This window comes from Gavia stellata, chromosome 18 (assembly GCF_030936135.1).
Source record: "Gavia stellata isolate bGavSte3 chromosome 18, bGavSte3.hap2, whole genome shotgun sequence".
Taxonomy (NCBI): domain Eukaryota; kingdom Metazoa; phylum Chordata; class Aves; order Gaviiformes; family Gaviidae; genus Gavia; species Gavia stellata.
The window spans coordinates 882,826-901,976 of NC_082611.1; the positions used below are offsets into that span (position 1 = coordinate 882,826).

Here is a 19,151-nt window from a genome sequence, read left to right on the forward strand (position 1 = left end):
TCCAATTAAGTTGCCAACAAGCATTTCCTCACCCCTTCCACAAGTTGCCAGACATGACATGGTTTTCATACTTTCACCATTTGTACTTCTGTGGAGGCAGTGTGGAAATAAGGACCTTAGAGCTCAGAAGCCAGAGAACGTTTTTGGCAACCACGGGCAATCGCCCTTCCAGCCCCACAGAGGGTCTGTCCAGCCGTCAGCACTCGGGGACACCGCGCAGCGGGGCCACAGAGCTGCTCTACGTTGGGGTCTCTTCCCCTGCCCCCCCCCACCCTTCCCTCCGCTCGTCTCCTGGACTCCTGGAGATGAGCAGTCACACCACTTCAGCTTCCCCCTCCGGCAGGATCCCCTTAGCAAACCAGCGTCCGACCTCCAGACTCTGCAGCTCGGCTCTCTGCTCCCCCGGCCTGCTGCTGCACTTACTCAGATCAAAGTTTGAAGTATAACCCAGAAATCCCCAGAAAAGTCTTGGGATTTGACAGATAAATCAGACTGCTGCTTTAAGGCAACCAGGATCTTGCTGCAGGAAACCCTTCTCAGGGGGTTTACGTGAGGGGGGGGGGAAAGTAAAGAAAAATATGCTTCAATTGTAAGGAAATATACACAAAGGAAAAAGTAAAACAAAAAAAGCAAAAAGCCCTCACACAATAATGGACTTGCATCTTACTGATCATTAACATTAAAAAAGAAAAGTCTAACTTGGAAAGACTGCCAAAGACCTTTGTGATCCCAGTGAAGAGAGAAACACGTTCCCACAATGTCAAGAAGTGTCACAATAATGATGTAGAAAATTTACAACTTGCTTTTTGTTTCAAGTAAAATGTGTCAATTCCAAATCCCAGAGCAGCTCTAGGACAAGTCTCCCCACTGCAATGCCACCGCTGGGAGCACCTGGACCGAACTGGAACAAGCACTTCAAGACACTATGTCGCCCGGCCCTACTCAAAGCCCTTTCGGAAGAACACAGGAACTGAAACACCAGGAACCAAGAGATGAGCGACCGGGAGGGAAGCGCGAAGGGTCTTGCATTTCTTCTTTGATGTCCCATTCTTCCATCTCTTTGTGTAAAGGGAGGACAGTCTGCTCTCCGCGGAAATATTTTAGGAATAAGCAGTTGACACTCTCCAGAATAAAATAACTGATCGCTGCGCTAGCCAGAGAGCAAGATAATTAAACATGATCCAGCGGATGCCATTTCACATATCAGCCCCGTTAGCAAAGCACAAGGGCTCTAGTGAGTGGAAGAACTCATGGCTAGCAGCTCCGAGTGCAGCACTGAAGGCTTCCAACACCCAAACTGCACCAAGCAGCCCCATGCTGAGAACAGCTGCCATTTAATCCACACCAGGAGGTAAAGACACTGAGCATGTCAATACTTTGCAGGAGTTCCGTCACAATTCAGAGGAGTTGAAGTGACCAACGCAGTTGACAACTGCTTGTCCCAAGTGCGGTGTTTACACCAAGTGCACTTCCAAAACATGAGCACCTTGAAACTGTAAGAGTAACACACAGCTACTATGAAGTCTTTCACTAAACACAGGTTTTAAAATAAATAAATAAAAATGGAAGCAGCACTATTAACCTGGCACAATAATCCCTGCTCTGCTAACAGGGACTCATTCTGGGTTCAGATTTAATTCTGATAATCCAACTCTATCCAGCTCTTATGATCTTACTGTATTTGCTGTACACACTGCAGGTCAAAAAAATAATGCAGCCTTCATCTTGTAGGACAAAAAAAAAGAAGTTAATGCAGTTCTAGTATACAAAGAGTCTTGTTAAACACTTGACATGCTTCGTGTGCAGCTGGTTTAGCTACGAAGAAAGCCTCAAAACGGAAAACAGCCTCATCATCCACAGGAGATCAGAACTCCGAGGAAAGCAAAGGTAGAAGGTTTGGGTAAGCATGTACAATTTTTCAAGCCCAATTAGTTTATATAAAAACCCTTCTCACTAAGACCCCCATCATCACCTCCAACTGTCACAGACCAATTCCCCATTACAAAGGGCACTCTGTCCTCACTATCTGACACTCCCACGAACTTCGCAGGCAGAACGGGACAGCTCCCCAGAAAAAAAAAAAAAAACCAAGCCTGGAGCACAGCTACTGCTTATACAATAGATGTTTGTCACCATTGTCACACCATCACAAAGGGGAAAGAGGAAGCACAAGCTGCAATATTGGCCCTTGTTATGAAAGCAGCAGCTCTGTTTAGGCAGGGAACTAAAAGCCACTGAGTAATGGGAATTGTTAAAACAAACTGCAAATGAGCACAGGACCAACAGGAAAGTCATCCAAAGCAGAGATAAAAAAACAACATCCATCACCTCTGCCATGGTGCTCCAGTGTCATCTCCCCGGGAAGGGCTCCCTTCTGCTCCCAGCCCCAGGACTACTACCTGAGAAAAAAAAACCCTCTGCTTCCAGGTCCCAGTTGATTCCTTCCCTGACCTTTTCCTACTGCTACGGCCTTCTAGACCTCCTGCTCCCCAGCCTCCCCACCGCTCCCGTGAAGACGTGCCTCCCCACATCCTTTGCCTCCTGCTAGCTCAGGCTCCTGCTCCGGCAGTAAGCGAAGCACATGCCCCTGGGCGGCAAACACCTCCATAGCAGGAATATAGCAGAGGATACACACAGCTTCCACTGCTCTTCAGTCACAGAGAGCAAGCGCTCCCAAAGTCTTCCTTCCTGCCCTTTCCACAGCAGGTCCTTGCCCCGAGGATAAGCCATTGCAAACACTTTAGAGAGCTCTCCACATGGATCCGCGCTGCAGACCGGGAAGAAAGAATTATTAAAAAAAAGTTTCTTGTGGCAGAGAGAAAGGTCAGGTTTAAAATGCAGAAACTGGCAGAGATCCTCGTGTTTCAAGCAGATCTGACCAGAGACTATGTGCTAGCTGCTGGCCATGTGAACACCTCCCCTCCCCTCACTGTGCATTAGCTCTCTTACAAGGCTCTCTCTCAGCCCTGCAATTACAAGACAAACCATTTTATACAAACCACTTGTTTTAATTGCATTTTCCTTGTTTTCAGCAGCAGGACTAAGTGATTCATGAACCCATGGGACGGGTTATTTCTTGAAGACCAACCTAAAAAGGGAGAAAATACTACCAAGAAAAAACAGCTAAGGGTAAAGAGCATCTCAAAATTCACCCCCTCAAAGGCCTCTGCCCACAAGGACTCGGAGAGACCCTCTCTTAGAAAAGAATTTCCTCTGCCCTCCCAAAAAAGCCTACAGATACAAGAATGAGCAAGAGGATAAGTATTATCCTTTATCCTAAAATACACTTAGCGCCTGCAGATAAGTATTTAGGAATCAGGAAGGGTCTTTGCCCAATTATGTTCAGTGCCAAAAGAGGAAAAAAGGCAAAAAACCAACACACATGGATTTCTAAGCATGCTGGCCAAAGAGCTTTTTGACTACTAAATAAATATTACTGTCAATAGCTATTACTGTTGGAGTAAAAGTGCAAAATGACTCTCCCGAAAACACTTTTCACCCTTAAAAAAGAATTAAAGCAATGAAGATAGGGATATTCCACCCTCTATCCAAAACGAGCTGGGAGGGGGGGAATGTTTTTCTTGTTTTGGGGAGAAGCAGCAGTTTCCAGAGTGAAAACGTCACTCTTCACCTTTCTCGATTCTAAGCCTGTTGTTTACACCTTTAAATTAACTGTGCAAATCTGCTGCTGAAAAAAAATTTAATTAAGAACACCGCATTTAATAGCAGGTTCTGGCCACTTAACTGTCTTTGGAGGCATTAATTGACTATTAAAAGTAATTGACCCCTATAGAGAATCAGCCGAGTACTTGACATAATGACAAAGTCCTGCCGAGGAAGACACGGGCTGTGGACATTGTGCAGCACTGACCAGGACCTGCTGGGACAAGATCCCCCACAGCAAGATTCTTTTTAAACACCTCCAGGGGACCTGGCAGGTAGAAGATTGATGGGCTCCTGCTACATCAACTACGAGTAGAAAAGCGTTCGCTTACCGTTAGTGACGCCTGCAAATAAGCAAAGAAAGTTCCACTATAAAAATCACCCTTGGAACATGGCCTTAATTTAATCTACAGCCCTGCTTCTCTTCCTCCTTCCGTCACTCTTATCTGAACGCCTCTACCACAGGCCTGCATAAACAGCGTATCTTGGCCTAGAAAGTGGTCTGCTTTCCCCTTTGATTTTATCTGTTACACTGGCAAAAGATAATTCCGCTTTCACAACCTTTTTTTCCTGTTATTACTCAGGAGAAACCCACGATTTCTTCTCCTGCCAGAAGGCCTCTATAGCGGTGAAGGATTATGATAAAGGCAACTGCCCCACGGTGCTGCCTGGACTGGACACACCGAAACCGCAGCTGAGCGGGTCGGCTTCCCAAGCGCTCCTCCCTCAGTAAACTCTGCTGAAAACACCGGAGTCGCACACGGTCCCTACTCAGCACCCGTGCAGCCACCTGTGCCAGGCATCCTCGAGACAGGGCAGGCGCCTTTGCTCCAAAGGCAAACAGCCGGGCTCCCCAGGGAATACCCCCACACGGCTGTGGTGAAGGTGGATGCGACCAGCTGGAAACACACAGGAGGAGAAGCAAAGGGAGGAGGTGGTGGCCACTTTGGCACTGAGGGTGCCAAAGACTGCCGATGCCTCAGGAGCCTCTCGGACATCCGACAGACACCGACGGAGAGCAGGTGCTGGTACCCACAGTCTCTACCTGCTGCCACACCCCATGTGAACCGAAGGCAGAGAGCCCGAGAACGTGTGAACTACGTTCTTGCCGTGCTGTCACGCATCTGTGCGTCCCTTCTCCAACTCACTCTGCGAGAAAAATTCCCCTGAAGAAAAGGTCTTCAAGTTAACAGCATATAAGCTGCCACCTACCCTCGCATTCTTTCACACGGCCAAACAGTTTTATATGCCAGGGAACCACTGTTACAATAAAACCTCACGATATTCTTACTGCTTCAAGAAGCAAGGTAGGCCTGGAGCGCTTTTAAAACAGTTGTGTCTTATTGCCTCCAAAAGTGTTGCAGGGCGTTTTTAAACCGTAGGTGCAAAGACCATGCCCTCTGCTACAACAATTCCTGGGGCAAGCGTACTGCCCACGGCAGGGCACAGGACTACACGGCGGGGCAGAGCAGGAGACGGCTGCTGTCGGATCAAACCACGGCACGAGGGCTCCAGCAGAGAGAACGCCACGGTATTAAACACAAGTTAGTTACGATCTTGTACTCCTGCAACGCATTCCCCAAATCAGCCCAAACTCCCAAGTGCTTGGGGAGACCAGGAAGCACACTTCTCAACAGCCTCCTCCTCTTCCCATGCGCGCTCACAGCTATCGGCTACAGCGCTGCAATGACAATTAGTCACAACTTTTCTAGCGGCAGCACGATGGAGGTATGAAACAGCAGAATGGGCACTTTCACCAGTAAAAAGCAGCAGAGCCGTCAGCCGGCTTTCAACACCGTCAACAACGAACGGAGCGGCAGTGCCCCGACTGCAGGCTCTCACCACGGGGACAACCGCAGAGCCGAGGGGCGGCCACCCTGGCCCATGGCGTGGGCACACAATGCTGTCGCTTGGCCAGACGCTCGTGCGCGGCTGGGGGTCTGCTTCCCCCGAAGGATGCCGGGAAGCCGGAGCAGCTCTCCAGAGCTACGGGCGCACAGCTGGCGAGGCCAGAGGGCTTTTCACACCCTTTAAGCGCTCGGACCAGCGACAAGGCCCCGCCACGCCCCGACGACCAGAGCAGCCAAGCGGCCTGTGGCACTCGCGTGACACGGGGAACACGCGTCCTCTGGTGCCAGCGCAGGCCAGGCGGGCCTCTCCCGCCGGCCTCCGGAGCGACGCGCGAGCCCAGCAGCCGGGCGAGGGGCACCAACGGGCCGCGCCGTCCCCGCGCCGAGGAGGCCAGGCGCCGCAGGGGCGGTCAGGGGCTGCTCCCGGGCAGACGAGGCCTGGCTGCCCGGCGCTCGGCCCTCCCGCCTCGAAGAGACGAGGCGGCCATCCCCTGCGGCCCGCGGCCCCGCCGGGCCCGGCCGCCCCGCTCACCTTGAAGTCGCGGCTGTGCTGCGGGGTGTACTCCAGCGTCCAGAGCGCCCGCACCAGCTGCGCCAGCTGCTCGGTGACCTCGCCGGGCGCGGGCGGCGGGCCGTCGGCGGCGGGGCCGGGGGGCGGCCCGCCGCGGAACTGCTCCAGCGCCAGGAACTCGGCGAAGAGCTCGGTGTTGCTGAGGCACTGCAGGATGGCGTTCATGAAGCAGGTGTTGCCGTGGTTGCGCAGCCCGGCCACGCCGGGCACGGCGTCGGGGCCGCCGGCGGGCCGCGGCGGGGGCTCGGGGCTGCGCGGCGGGCCCGGCGGGAAGCAGCTGCCCAGGCCGCCGGCCGCCTGCGGCGGGGGCAGGCGCGGGGCGTGCGGGCCGCGGGGCTCGGGCTCGCTGCTGTAGTGCGAGAGAGTGGAGAGGGTCTTCAGCACGCGGCTCATGAACCCGCCGAGCGACCGCCCGGACGGGGCCGGGGCCGGGGCGGCGGGGGCCGGGGCCGAGCCCGCGCCGCCGCCCGCCGCCCGCCCGCGGAAGAGCCGCTTGCTGAAGGAGCGCTTCTCCTTGGCGCTGCCGGCCGGCCCGGGGCCGCTCACCCGCGACATGGCTGCGCGGCGCAGCGCGCATCCCCGCCCGGCCGCTCAGCCCGCCGGCCGCCGCATCCCTCCCGCCCGCCCGCCGGGCCGCAGCCGCCGCGGCTCGCCGCCTCACGGCGCCGCCATGCAGCGGGCGGGGCGGGGCGCGCCGTCACGTGACCGCGCCGCCACCTTAGCGGCGGGCGGGCGCCGCCGCAGCGCCGCCATCTTTGCTGCTGGCACGGCGGCGGGGCGGGCGCGGGCGGGCGGGGGCTGGCGGGACCCCGCCCCGCCGCCGCCGCGCCCCCTCCCCGGCCCCGCGGGGACCAGCGGCGCGTGGGAGCGGGCGGCAGCGCGCCGTGCCACCCGCGGCCACCCCGCGGGGCTCTCGCCGGCGGCCGGCGCTTGCCGCAGCCCGCCCGGCCCCGCCGCTCCTGTCAGCCCCGCGGGGCCCCGGCGGCCGCCGTGGGGCGGCGCTGCGCGGCCGCGGAGCGGGGGCGGCGGGCGGCGGCGGGGCGGGCCGGGGCGGGCCGGGCGGGGCGGGCGGCGGGGGTAGGTGCCGGGGCGGCGGCGCGCCTCGCCATCGGCAGCGGCGCCGGCGCCGGGAGCGGGAGCGCAGCATGGTCCCGGAGGGCGGCCGAGGTGAGGCGGCGCCGGGGCGCCGCAGCCGTGGGCTGCCGCGGAGGGCGCGCTGTCCCCGGGAGAACGGCGGTTTGCGGCTTAAACGCCCGCCGGGGAGGCGTGGCGGGGGGGGGAGGTGGGCGGCGTGCCGGTTCGCGGCTCCGCGGCCGGTAGCGGCGGGACGGCGGGGCCCTGCCAGCGCGGGGCCGCCCGGCCGCGCCGGCTCCGGCGGTAAGGCGGCGAAGCGGAGGGAGGGCGCCGGGGGCCCCCCGCGCTGCCGCCCCCCGTCCCGCCGCGCTCAGGCGCCCGGTCTGTCCCCCCGCAGCTGCCGCCGGCGCCATGGCCCCCGGGAAGAAGATCACGGCCCGGATCAAGAGGACGCTGCCGGTGAAGGGCCCGCAGGCGCCGACGCTGAGCGAGCTGATGCGGTGGTACTGCCTGAACACCAACACGCACGGCTGCCGGCGCATCGTGGTGTCCCGCGGCCGCCTGCGCCGCTTCATCTGGATCCTGCTGACCCTGAGCGCCGTCGGGCTGATCCTCTGGCAGTGCGCCGAGCTCCTCATGAACTACTACAGCGCCTCGGTCTCTGTCACCGTCCAGTTCCAGAAGCTGCCCTTCCCCGCCGTCACCATCTGCAACATCAACCCCTACAAGTAAGGCACGGGGGGCCGGCGGGGGGCAGAGGGTGGTCCCCAGCCGCCGGGGCCTCCTGGGGAGCTCGTCATCCCCTCGCCAGCCTGGCACCCAACTCCTTCCCGGGCTTGTCCCGCCGCACCGCGGTGCTGCTCGCCGGCAGTCTTTCCCAGTCGTGGGGTCTCCCTCTGCGGCACTCTGCGTAAGGTATCCACCCCTGTGCTGATGCTCTTCAGACACATGTGGATTATAATCGCACCCTTCACTTGCTGCCTGCTGAGCCAGACTCGGTCGATTGAGCTTTCTGCTCGAGACAGCCCCTGCTCGGCTCCGTGGTTCTCTTCAAATCCCCTTCTGCCCAGGACCAAAGTTCCAGGATTACAAACAACGGCATCTCCTGAAGAACGGACAGGGAACATCTGTCACTCCTCTGTTGCCTCTTTCTTTCCTTATGGGATGCTTTGACATTATCAATCAACAATACTTTTTCTCCTGCCAAATTACACTTTACGTTGATGTCTGTTCTGCTGCCAGCTACCCACCCCGGTCCCTGCAGGCGATCCAGCTCTCCGGTGCCTCTTGGCACAGATGCAGAACTCTTATTTCCACATGCTCTGCCTCCCTGGGCTCGCTAACACAACCTTCAAGGAGCTTGGGAGCCAGCTTTGCTTCTTCTGGTCCTTGCTCTGAGGTCTCTCGGTGGGCATAGCTGTGTCTGCCCGCACCGATGTAAACTGATGTGGTAGCAAGAGAGATCGATGTGAGTCCGTGACAAAGAACTGTGTCCTGAGCGATGAGATTCGCAGCGCGGCCGGCAAAACGCTGCAGCTAGGTGGTGAGGTGTCACTTTCTGTCACGTTGTCTCCAATGCAGGTACAGTTCCATGAAAGACTATTTATCTGAATTGGACAAAGAGACAAAAAAAGCTTTGGAGACTTTCTACGGATTCTCAGAGGGCAAGTCCAAGGTGCGCCGGTCAGCAGATGAGTGGAACAGCACAGGGAGCGACTTCTTCAAACAGATCCCTCTGCTGAAGTTTGAGGACTTCTCTAAGACAGCGACTGACCTTCGCAGTGGCCATAAGAGGAAAATAGAGGGCAGCGTCTTTCACAAGGATTCGTCCATAGTGAACTCTGGGGACTCAAATGATATCATCGGCTTTCAGCTGGTGAGTGTCACTCTTCCTTGGCCAGCAAGTTCCTTGTGGGGCAGCGAAGGGGTCTTTTGGGTGGGTATCCCTCCGGCCTGTTTTATTGCTTGCTTAGGTGGCTTTATAGTGAAATAACACTCCTTCTGCTCTTTTGCCTGTTCTGCTGTGCCTCTGTGGCTGCCTGCAGATGCATCTCCAGCTCTCTGGGAGAGAAATGCCTGCCTGAAGTCTACCCAAATAGACTTGGTGCCTTCCATGACCTGTCCTTTGGGCCTGAAACATTTGATCGTATCAGCCCTGAACGAAAGGTCTTTGATGCCCGTTTGTCCCCTTTGTGTTACTGTAACTTCATACGTGGTTATTACTGTGGAAGAGAAATGGTATCACACGTACCTTGTGGAATACATAATTTCATTTCATCTGAAATGCCTTTTCCCCTTTGTAATTATCAGTGCGATGCAAACAACAGCAGTGAGTGTGCACTTTATACATTCAGTTCTGGTGTTAATGCTATCCAAGAATGGTACAAGCTGCATTACATGAACATCATGGCACAAATTCCCCTGGAGACTAAAGAAAAATTGAGTTATTCTGCTGATGACCTTCTCCTGACATGTTTCTTTGATGGCCTATCTTGTGACAAAAGGTCAGTGCACAGAAAATACCTGCCAGCTTAACAACTTATTTCCAAGTACATAATATGTAGGAATTGAGTATTTGGTATTTGCTGAATTCCAGCAGGAACTGTTTCCATCTTTAAATGAAAGCAAACAGTCACATCTTCATGAACTTTTAATTAAGCTCTTTAATTTCATTTGTCTTAGCGTTCTGCTGTCCACATTTCAGATAAACCCTTGTTGTTTAGCAGAATCAAATCTACCCACCTATGATTGTGGCAGTGCAATTCTTGTGTGTCCTGGAAGCAGGAAAGTCGTCCCTTCATACCGGGGATAATGGCAGAGTTCCCCTGTGTAGTTGTAGGGATAAGATTGCGCTTGTACACGGGTTTAGCAATTTCCCCGCTGCCGTGCGCAAAGCAAGCTGCACTGTAACTGTCGTTACTGAAGGCATTTTGATTGTGTCTGTAATCGTACAAATGCATCACATCTTTTCTTGGAATTAAGACATTTGCTTGAGTGGGAGGGGGTGCTCACAGGAAAGACACGACTGTGCTTGAATCACGAGGGTGTGTCCACAGCCTCCCCTACATGACAGTGGCTGTGACATCTTTTCTGAAAAGTGAAGATTCGTGTTCCTTTAGACACTTGGCTGTCGAACGAAGGAGGACTCCGTCCCCTCGACGGCCATCTTCCTGCTACATCTGTAAATCTGCTTCCCCTACCCTCTCAGCCCCCATTCCCGCATGAAAACCTCCTAAACTTTTCATTTCCTGATGCTGTTAAACCAGATCATATTTCCGTGTAGTTTCAGGATATGAAGAAAGAGACCCACACTTTTCGGCAAAATAAATTGCTTGCCAAAAAAAAAAAAAAAAATCTAGCCCCGCTATGTCTCTGCCAAAACAAAAAGCCCAAATCTGCTGATTTTCTCCCACAGACAGTTAAAACTGCAGAGGGCAATGTAACAATATTTGATTTCTTTCAGGCACTTCACTCGGTTCCATCATCCCCTGCACGGCAATTGCTATACCTTCAACAGTGGGGAAAACGGGACGATCCTGAGCACCTCCACGGGAGGCAGCGAGTACGGTAAGGGAACCGAGTTTGCAGAGGAACTATTAGATAACAAGCGGTTCAGCGAACTGGATCCTACTGGAGAGTGATTGATGTGTTGGCTCTAGATGTGCAAGCTGATTGGGGAAATGCTTGTTTGAACTAGTGCAAACTATTGCCAGAGAATACAAAGATAATATCATTGCATCACTAATGTTTTCCATCTGAAATTACTGCTTCCCAGTTATATAACTTTTTGAAATAAGTTTCAGCCACGTTCTACGGAGACATTATTTGTTTGCTGTGCTTGGGGCCGCGGGGGGACATTGCTTGCTGCAAGGGTCTCGGTCTAGCCCTGCAGAGGCTTTGCGTGGTTGTTACAGCTCTGCCTAAGGCCAGATAATATTAAGTAAACTGTGCTGCCCTCCCTGACGAGAAAAAAAACGGCTCTGGCTTCTGGGGTAACTCTGCTCCTGCCTTGTCTCTGTTCTTCAGGATTGCAGGTTGTTCTGTACATAGATGAAGCAGACTACAACCCCTTCCTGGTGACATCCACAGGAGCCAAGATCATTGTCCATGACCAGAATGAATATCCCTTCATTGAAGACATTGGCACAGAAATTGAGACCGCAGCAGCCACCTCCATAGGGATGCACTTTGTGAGTGACAGCAGTCTTGTTTCCAGGTGCACAGCACCATTTCCTTGAGACAGATGTAAATACGAACTGGTACGTTGATGTTTGAGCGTAGCCAGTAGCTGGAAGGCGTCTAATACGTCACACTTGAGCAGCTGAAGTGCCCCGCGGAAAATCTTGTGATAGCACTTTTCTGAACAAAGTTTTCCTTTGCGCAGAGGCTGTTGGAAAATCAGGTCTTTATAAACCAAACAGCTACTGGGATTTTGTTTGTTCTCCCTTTTCTCCGACCCCTTGGCTTTCCAGGGGATTTCTTTTGTTTTGTTTTCGCAGCAAAATCCACAACCACAGAAATGTGTTGTCAAGTGCCCCGTTTCGCTTGAGCAATAAGCAGACGTGTTTGCATCCCACGCAGGTTCCAGGGGTGGAAGAGAGCGAGCTCGAGCTGTGGGTAACCCACGTTAGGGTCAGGTCCGTAGAGACGACTGCAGCGCAACCCGTTTAACTGTTTTGTGGGTGCAAGTCTCGTTTTTCTGGGTTTCTTGCTACCCCAGCTGTAAAGACAACCTCGTGGGCAGTGACCCTGCCTTTGCCCGCTTAGTGAAGCCTCTTGCCATCCCTGTCAGCAAGGGCAGGAGGGCTGCAGCTCCAGATTTCCCCAATTAGTGTAGCGCAGAGGAGGCATTTGACCCAGGGGGCTTCTTTCCGTGGTGGGGAAGTGAAAGCAGTGCCATCAGGCAAGCCAGACTTTCCCCTTTCATCTGGATGGGCTGTTAAGTGAGCATTTTAGTTCTGCCTTTTCTTCACTGATGGTTGGGGCACAGGCATCAGCCAGCCGGCTTATCTCTCCTGGCTGGGTGTGCCAGATCTAGATAGTCCACGCATTAGAAAAGACATTAAAAACAGGGCTGATGGGTTTAAAATGTGCAAATAGTTAACTATCTTCCAGCTGTCTGGAAAACTGCGGCAGCAACTGCTTGGTCTAACCAGTGGGGATAAATGCTACGGAACAAACAAAAAGTGAATAGAAGGTATCGGAATCAGAAGGCTGTAAAGGAGGCAAAGCCTTGCAAGACTATTTTCTTTATAACTGTTACACTGTATGGGAGAAGGTCACTGCAGGCAGAGTCTCAGTATTTAATGTAATATTTTCCTGGCACAGTAGATGTGGGCTGTTGCATATAGTATAAAAATCAAGACGGAACATACATCGGTGGCTATGTTTAAAAGATTTGGCATGAGAAAGTGATCTGATTGCATCCTAACGTAACAGCCAGAATAGAAGCTGGACACAATTTCTGGATGCAAAACAAAAGCCGGTGATCACTGTACTGCTGGTAAAGGAGGACTCCAGAGAGCCTGCCGAGGGGGAGTCGCGATTGTCGGGACAGGGCTGCACCACCGAGGTGCCCGATCAGTCCTTGTACCCGCATGCAAATACATGAAGGAGGACACAGCAAACGTGCCACACACAACGCTGCTCTCTACAGGCTTGAGCGTGGCAATCGCTGTTTTCCAAATGTGAACGTCAGTGTCTAGGTTATCACTCATGTATTTCTGCTGTGTACTAGGACTCCCCTGCCCCCCGCCTCCAAAAATATTCCAAGATGTTTGGAATGCAAACAAGGCATTGCTTGGTAGGAGTTTCAGTGCTTTAGTTAAATATTTAGTTTGGAAATTATTTCAGTACGTGAATGAACAAGTAAGCTTTTGTAGGAGTATAAGCCGCAACAAAAAAAATTCTATACAAAGGATCTATCATCTGCTAGAAGATGCAGCAGCAGACGGAGGCAGGTGTCCTGGCATTAGATTGTCTGCGGAAGTTAAAAGCATATTAAAAGCTGGTTTCATGCAGTTTTCGGAAGTAATCCATCTCGAATGTTGAAATCACTCATTTCTGTGTTCCCTCCAAAGAGAGATTTGAGCATCTTTCTAAAAGAGCTGACTTGCACCATGCGTGCCCGTAGCCTTCTATTGCTGCAGACAAAAATGGTAACGCTCGCTCTCAGGTCTGGCCTCAGTAACCTGTACAACTATAGTCAGTGCCTTAAAGGTAAGCAGGCATTTCTCAGGTTCTTACTAAATCGATCCTTTGTAGGATCAGCTCCTAATTTTAAACTCTGTAGAGAAAGACAGGTGAATGGATTCTTAAATGCGTGACATTTCTTGTGGTTTCAGGCCACTTTCTTTGTTTTAAAGTGGATAATTACTGCAGAAAGGTGGTAAGAGTTTAGGGCTGAGTGAGGTAGGGCAGTCTGCAGAGGAAGCAGACGATGTAGCCTGAATCATCAGGTCTTGTGAATTGGAGGGCTCCCAGCCCTGGTTTCGGCAGACCTTGCAGGCACAGCACTTGGCATTTCAGAGCTCTTTTCTCCGGACAGAGACTGCAGAACAGGAAAAGGTGTTAGCATTCACTGGAGAGGAAGGGTCAAAGCAGAACCTGGAAAAAGTCCTGAAGGAGGTACAAAAATGTGATTTAGGGTCATTTTAGAGATGCGCTGCTGAGCATTGGCAGAGCCTGAAGTGCTGTTTTACCTACAGAACAGGAGCAGCCAGTGCAACACCAGCTCAGGGAGGTGTGGGTCTTCACAGAAAATGAAACAGAAAACCAACAACCTCCCTTCCCTCAAAACACAAACACACAGCCAGGATAAACGATGCATAGCCTCTAGGACTTTGCAGTGAGAGGAAACATACATATGAATTGCTCTGCTTTGAAAAATCCTCACTGTTACGATTATACCATCTCTGCATTCCTGCAGAGGTTTTCAACAAAGACAGCAGATAATCCAGCCGGAGCAATGTTTTGGGAAATGGACAGTACAAACCAAAAAACCCTTGTTTTAACAAGTGATTGACAAATGATTTGAGATGGCAGAAGTAAACATGCTGTTCAAGCCTGCCCCATCACTTACAGTTTCAGAATCGTGATGGACTGCCTCTAAAACCTTTGGTTTCTCTGTGAACTCCAAAAAACAAGATTTGTTCTTTTCTGGTTCTCAGACTCGGTCTCGCAAGCTGAGCAAACCCTACAGTGACTGTACGGAGACTGGTGCTGACATACCAGTAGAAAATCTCTATAACAAGAGCTACTCACTCCAGGTAAATCTGTTACATTTGTTTTTATCAGTCACTTGAAAACTACCTTCATAAAAAGCTTTACAATATTCTGTAGTTCAGGATCTGAGATTGTGAACAGTCCACACGTAGGGTCACTGCTTTTAACCACTGATGTAAAATACCACAGCACTTTTTAAAAATCCAAGTTTTATTCCTAAGTGGTTCATGTTTGAAGTTCCCTTAGGCACCCTGTTAGATAAAGAGAGAACATTAGCTCATTAGGCAATTTTCAAGCAATGTGAGACTGGAAAATATTGGCCAAGTAAATGTTGCAGCTTAGTAACCCTTGAAGCCAGAAATTGTGACCTTTAGGACTCCAAGAATGACAGATACCATCTAATCAGTATCCAGATAGCAGGATGTTTGTTTACAGAGTAAGTTTCCACTAATTTTGCATGGTTTCTGTAATTGGGTCCTCTTGGAGAGTGTCAGTTGTTCTGGCACTCTCCACCTGAAGAATTGTAATTATACTAGCTGCTGCCTGCTGCAAAGCCTGTGCCTAGGCTGGGTTTTTATTTTATGGGGTATTATACCTGAAATCTGCTGTGATGTATTGCCAGGTAGGATCGCACAGACATTATCTCAGTTTTTTAATAACAGTATTTCACCGAAACTCAGGGCTGAGGAGGGCTGGGACTGAGACCAAAAGGCTTGACTGGGATTTCAAAAAGAGTTCAGTTCCTGCTTGTTCCAGCTGATTAAGTGTTTTAGCACAAAACACTGACTCTACTGCCCTATTAATCCTTACAACTTCAGGTCTCCAAATAAGCGCCAACACAATTTGGTCAAAGCTGTGAATATTTTCGCTTCCCACACTTAGTTGTTGATTGACGGACCACGTGCCATGACAGACCAAAAACCTTCTCCTTGGCTGCGGAAAGAGCAACTGCAACACTGAAGCTTTTGATGGCTATAGGGGAAGTGGGGGCATTCACAGAAATGCCACCTCAGAGAGGATTATATTCTTATTTCTTGCACTAGTGCCTAAACCCTCCACGGCACTTCTTGCCTCTACTTGTATTGACTAGCAACAGAGCCTGAAGGCCCAGGGAAAGGGATTCCCATCTTAGTGCTGCTATCACAAACAGAGGATGTTTCTAGGTGCATGCGAGCCTGCAGCTTGGCGCTGCGGCAGCGCAGCAGCCTGTGCTTTTTGGATACCAGCTCTTGGTTTATCTCCCCCAGATTTGCCTGCACTCCTGCTTTCAGAAGGCCATGGTGGACTCGTGTGGCTGTGCCCAGTACGCGCAGCCCTTACCTGCTGGGGCAGAGTACTGCAACTACAAGAAGAACCCTAACTGGAGTAAGTGTTCCCACTCCTCCCGCATTGCACGTGCCTCAACCGCCCGCTGCCAGCCACATCCCTCCACAGCACCGTCCCCGGTCAGCGCAGCCCTGCCTGCGCCCAGCACCTCCCCAGCCACAGAGCACGCTGGGAAGAGGCGAATCTGCCTTAGCCCACTCAAGACCCCATACCACAGAGCCCGAAACTGTCTCTCTTGTTTAGATTGACTTGTTTCTGACAGTTGTCCTAATTGCTTGTCACTTGTGCACACCACAGAAGTGTCGAGTGGAGGACTTGACCAGGTGAGACAACAGTTCATGCGTATAGGAAGTAGCAACCACTTCTCAGAGTATTTTGCAGTATTTATAGGGCAAATCTTTTTATCCCAACCACTTAGGTGATGGCCCCAAAGGCCACCTACACCCCAGAAGCCCCACTCTAACACAGGTAGCAGAAGATCATTGCTTTTCTTTCCGGCTTCTCATACATGTGTCCTGCTCCCTTCTTGCAGTGTACTGCTACTACAGACTGCACGAAAAGTTTGTGAAGGAGCAGCTGGGCTGCCAGCAGATCTGCAAAGATGCCTGCAGGTAAGTCCTGCCCATGACCAGAGGTGAAACACAGCATGTGTGTGGGAGTTCAAGCACACAATTGACAGCCTGCCTCTCTCTCCAGCTTCAAGGAGTGGGCACTCACCACCAGCATCGCCCAGTGGCCATCTACCGTGTCAGAGGTCAGTCCCTAATTGCGCTCCGCCGTGACAGCAGCATGGCACAACAAGGTGTTAAATAAACCCAGAGGTTCTGCAGGGAAGCAGGGGGCCCCTGGGGTATTCGTTAGCACTTCAATGATGCTTCTCCCAGAGGCTCAGTCTGTAGTGTCCAGGTCAGGGCTTCCCCTCCAGGAGCTCACCATTAAACTAAAATTTGTCTTGTGGGCCGAGAGATCCCCTCGGGGACAGCTGGCCTGTCACACACATTCAGTTGTGGCACCCAGGCTGGTCCGAGGAGGTGTGGGGCGTGAGCTCCCTTTCCAGGGGATTTCTACACGAGCACACACAGCTATAGCAGTATTTTATGTCATCTTTCCAGGACTGGATGCTTCGAGTTCTGTCTTGGGACAAAGGGCAAAAAATCAACAAGAAGCTGAACAAGTAAGTTTCCATGTATGTGTTTCTAGCTTGCACCTCAAGCTCAGATACAATCTCAGCAGCCCTAATGATGGCAATTGGGGAAAAAGCTCCCTTAGAGCGGCCCAGCCCTACTGGTCCAACTGGTTATTTGCATAGTTTTTCAGTATGTTTCATGTTATTGTTTTACTAAACCCTCAGCCTGCTTTCTGTTTCTCTTCTCAGGACAGACCTCGCAAACCTCATGGTGTTTTACAAAGACCTGAATGAGAGATTCATTTCGGAGAATCCTGCCAACACAGTAAGCGAGCACAGCAGTCCCCTGCTCAGCGCCAGGAGGACGCGACTCTTCCTCCCAGACAGGCTGGAAGTTTTCATCTTGCCAGGGGCGAGGTCCCATCCGGGCAGGGGCAGGAGGCCGTCCACAGACAATGCACCCGGGGGCACCCGCTCCTGCCCTTTGCAGCCCTTTTATCCGGGGCTGCTTTTCAAACCGTCCAGTCCCAAGCCCTGCACCGGGGTAGCCTGCAGGCTGCCGGCACTAAGCACAGCGCTGAGCTCCTGCTGGAGCAGACTAGGAGAGGATAACATAGGCAGCAGAGGAAGGCCCACCGCATTGGGTAGCACCCACAGCAAACCCTGGGTGCCTCAGCTTGGCGCAGCCTCTCTGCATGCCATAACGGTGCCATGGACACTCATCCGGCGCCCGCAGGAGCCGATAACCTTGTGCTCTCTTCTCTTCCAGCTCGTCATTCTTCTTTCCAACTTCGGAGGCCAGCTGGGCCTTTGGATGAGCTGCTCAGTCGTTTGCGTCATTGAGATCGTTGAGGTCTTCTTCATTGATTCACTTTCCATCGTAATGCGGCGCCAATGGCAAAAGACAAAGAAATGGTGGAACGACCGAAAAAGGGACCAGTCGGGGAAGCCACCGCAGGCCGGCAATCTGGAGAGGCAGGGCCACGATAACCCCATCTGCATCGATGAGGACCTGCCCACCTTCAACACCGCCCTCCGCCTGCCGCTGCCCCAGGACAACCCCTTGCCCAGGACTCCCCCCCCCAATTACAGCACTTTGCGGCTAGAGACTGCGTTCACAGAGCAGCTGTCCGACACGCTAGAGGTTGGGCAACACTGACGCTTATTTATCCACCCATCCAGCTGCCAAAATAAGAGGTGGGTGCTGGACCCACGTGTCCAGGCGTGAAAGGCACGCATCCAAACGAGCACTGAAGGGCTGTTGGGTCAGACCCTTATTCAGGGATTGAACTTGCAGTCAAAGCTTCTCTGAGCAAAGCTCAGACACAAAAGCCAAGGGCTCAGAGACATTAGGAACTTCAAGCAACATCAAGTCTCAAGTTAATCATTGCAGGAGATAGCTGGAGCAGGATGTGGCACTGAGCTGGGATGTCTTGCCAGACAGAAGCATACATTAGCAACCAACTGCACACACCCCATTGTAAGTGGTCAGGAATTACTCCACAGCAGAAGACGGATGCCACATTGAGTATTACACTAATTGCTCTCTGCTGTGTGGCTTGACTTGTGGGAAGAACCCAGGGCTTTCAGGAATGCAGCATGACATTTGTAGGAAGGGGAATGACAGATTTGGGAAGAGCACAAAATGGATAAAAGGAAAGCTCTCAAGTTGAATTTTGATTCCAAAGGTAGCCTGAGGATCTCTTTATTCTGAGGTGAAAAGTTAGGAGAGCCACAGATATGCTTGTAGAGCAAGTTACTACACAGCTTGAGTAGGAGAACTTAAGTCATCCCAAAAGAATCATCTGAAAAGGGCATGAAATCTGATTCACATTGCAATAGTGAACTGCATACTCTGCAAGCTTGTTTCATTTTACATCGCTCAAGCTGGCCATTAAACTTAACCTCAGAGGAGCTCGTTAAGGAGTGCCTGGCCTTGCCACACGTGACTTCCCAGAAGCCTGAAAGGGAGCTGGCTGCTCTTTTCCTGCTCAACCCTGGGCAAGGACTTCCCTCCTGCAGCCGCCTGGTTCACCGCCCTGGCTGCTGCCCTGCAGCTGGTGGTGCCCGGGGAGGGGACGGAGCCACGCGGGGCTGCAGTGGCGGCTGGAGCTGCCCTGGGCTCTGTACACGGCCCTGAAGGGAGGTGGCCGGAGGATACACCTGCCCCACCAGTACGTCGTCCACCTTGCTTACACCCCCTCCATTCCACCGTGCTGTGTCAACACCCTGCATTTTGCCTCCTGCGCACCGCACTGGACCCTCCCTGCGCCACAGGCTGCTGCCTGCACCTGCACGGCTGTGGAGTGATTGCGGA

The 19,151-nt window shown here is 52.5% G+C and overlaps 2 protein-coding genes across 3 annotated transcripts in view; one reads left to right on the forward strand and one right to left on the reverse strand.

Moving 5' to 3' along the window:
• The window catches only part of USP31 (ubiquitin specific peptidase 31), a 28,978-nt gene extending 22,339 nt beyond the window's left edge, over positions 1-6,639 (reverse strand). For both annotated transcript variants that reach the window (XM_059826375.1, XM_059826374.1), the window contains exon 1: positions 6,046-6,639. In XM_059826375.1, the coding sequence (XP_059682358.1) occupies positions 6,046-6,639 (594 nt within the window). The remainder of the gene's footprint in view (positions 1-6,045) is intronic.
• A 930-nt stretch (positions 6,640-7,569) lies between these two features.
• On the forward strand, positions 7,570-18,089 carry SCNN1G (sodium channel epithelial 1 subunit gamma). The gene is made up of 12 exons (XM_059826415.1): positions 7,570-7,886; positions 8,740-9,034; positions 9,469-9,662; positions 10,622-10,725; positions 11,185-11,348; positions 14,328-14,426; positions 15,630-15,747; positions 16,241-16,319; positions 16,405-16,462; positions 16,821-16,882; positions 17,084-17,159; positions 17,604-18,089. Exons 1-12 carry the CDS (start codon positions 7,570-7,572, stop codon positions 17,991-17,993), a joined length of 1,956 nt encoding a protein of 651 aa, XP_059682398.1. The 3' UTR covers positions 17,994-18,089.
• The last annotated feature ends 1,062 nt before the right edge of the window (positions 18,090-19,151 follow it).

Coding starts and splice junctions, on each gene's coding strand:
- SCNN1G (XM_059826415.1), top strand. CDS start 7,570: ATGGCCCCCGGGAAGAAGATCACGGCCCGGATCAAGAGGACGCTGCCG. Junction 11,349..14,327: donor CCTCCATAGGGATGCACTTT/GTGAGTGACAGC, acceptor TCTGGTTCTCAG/ACTCGGTCTCGCAAGCTGAG. Junction 14,427..15,629: donor ACAAGAGCTACTCACTCCAG/GTAAATCTGTTA, acceptor TATCTCCCCCAG/ATTTGCCTGCACTCCTGCTT.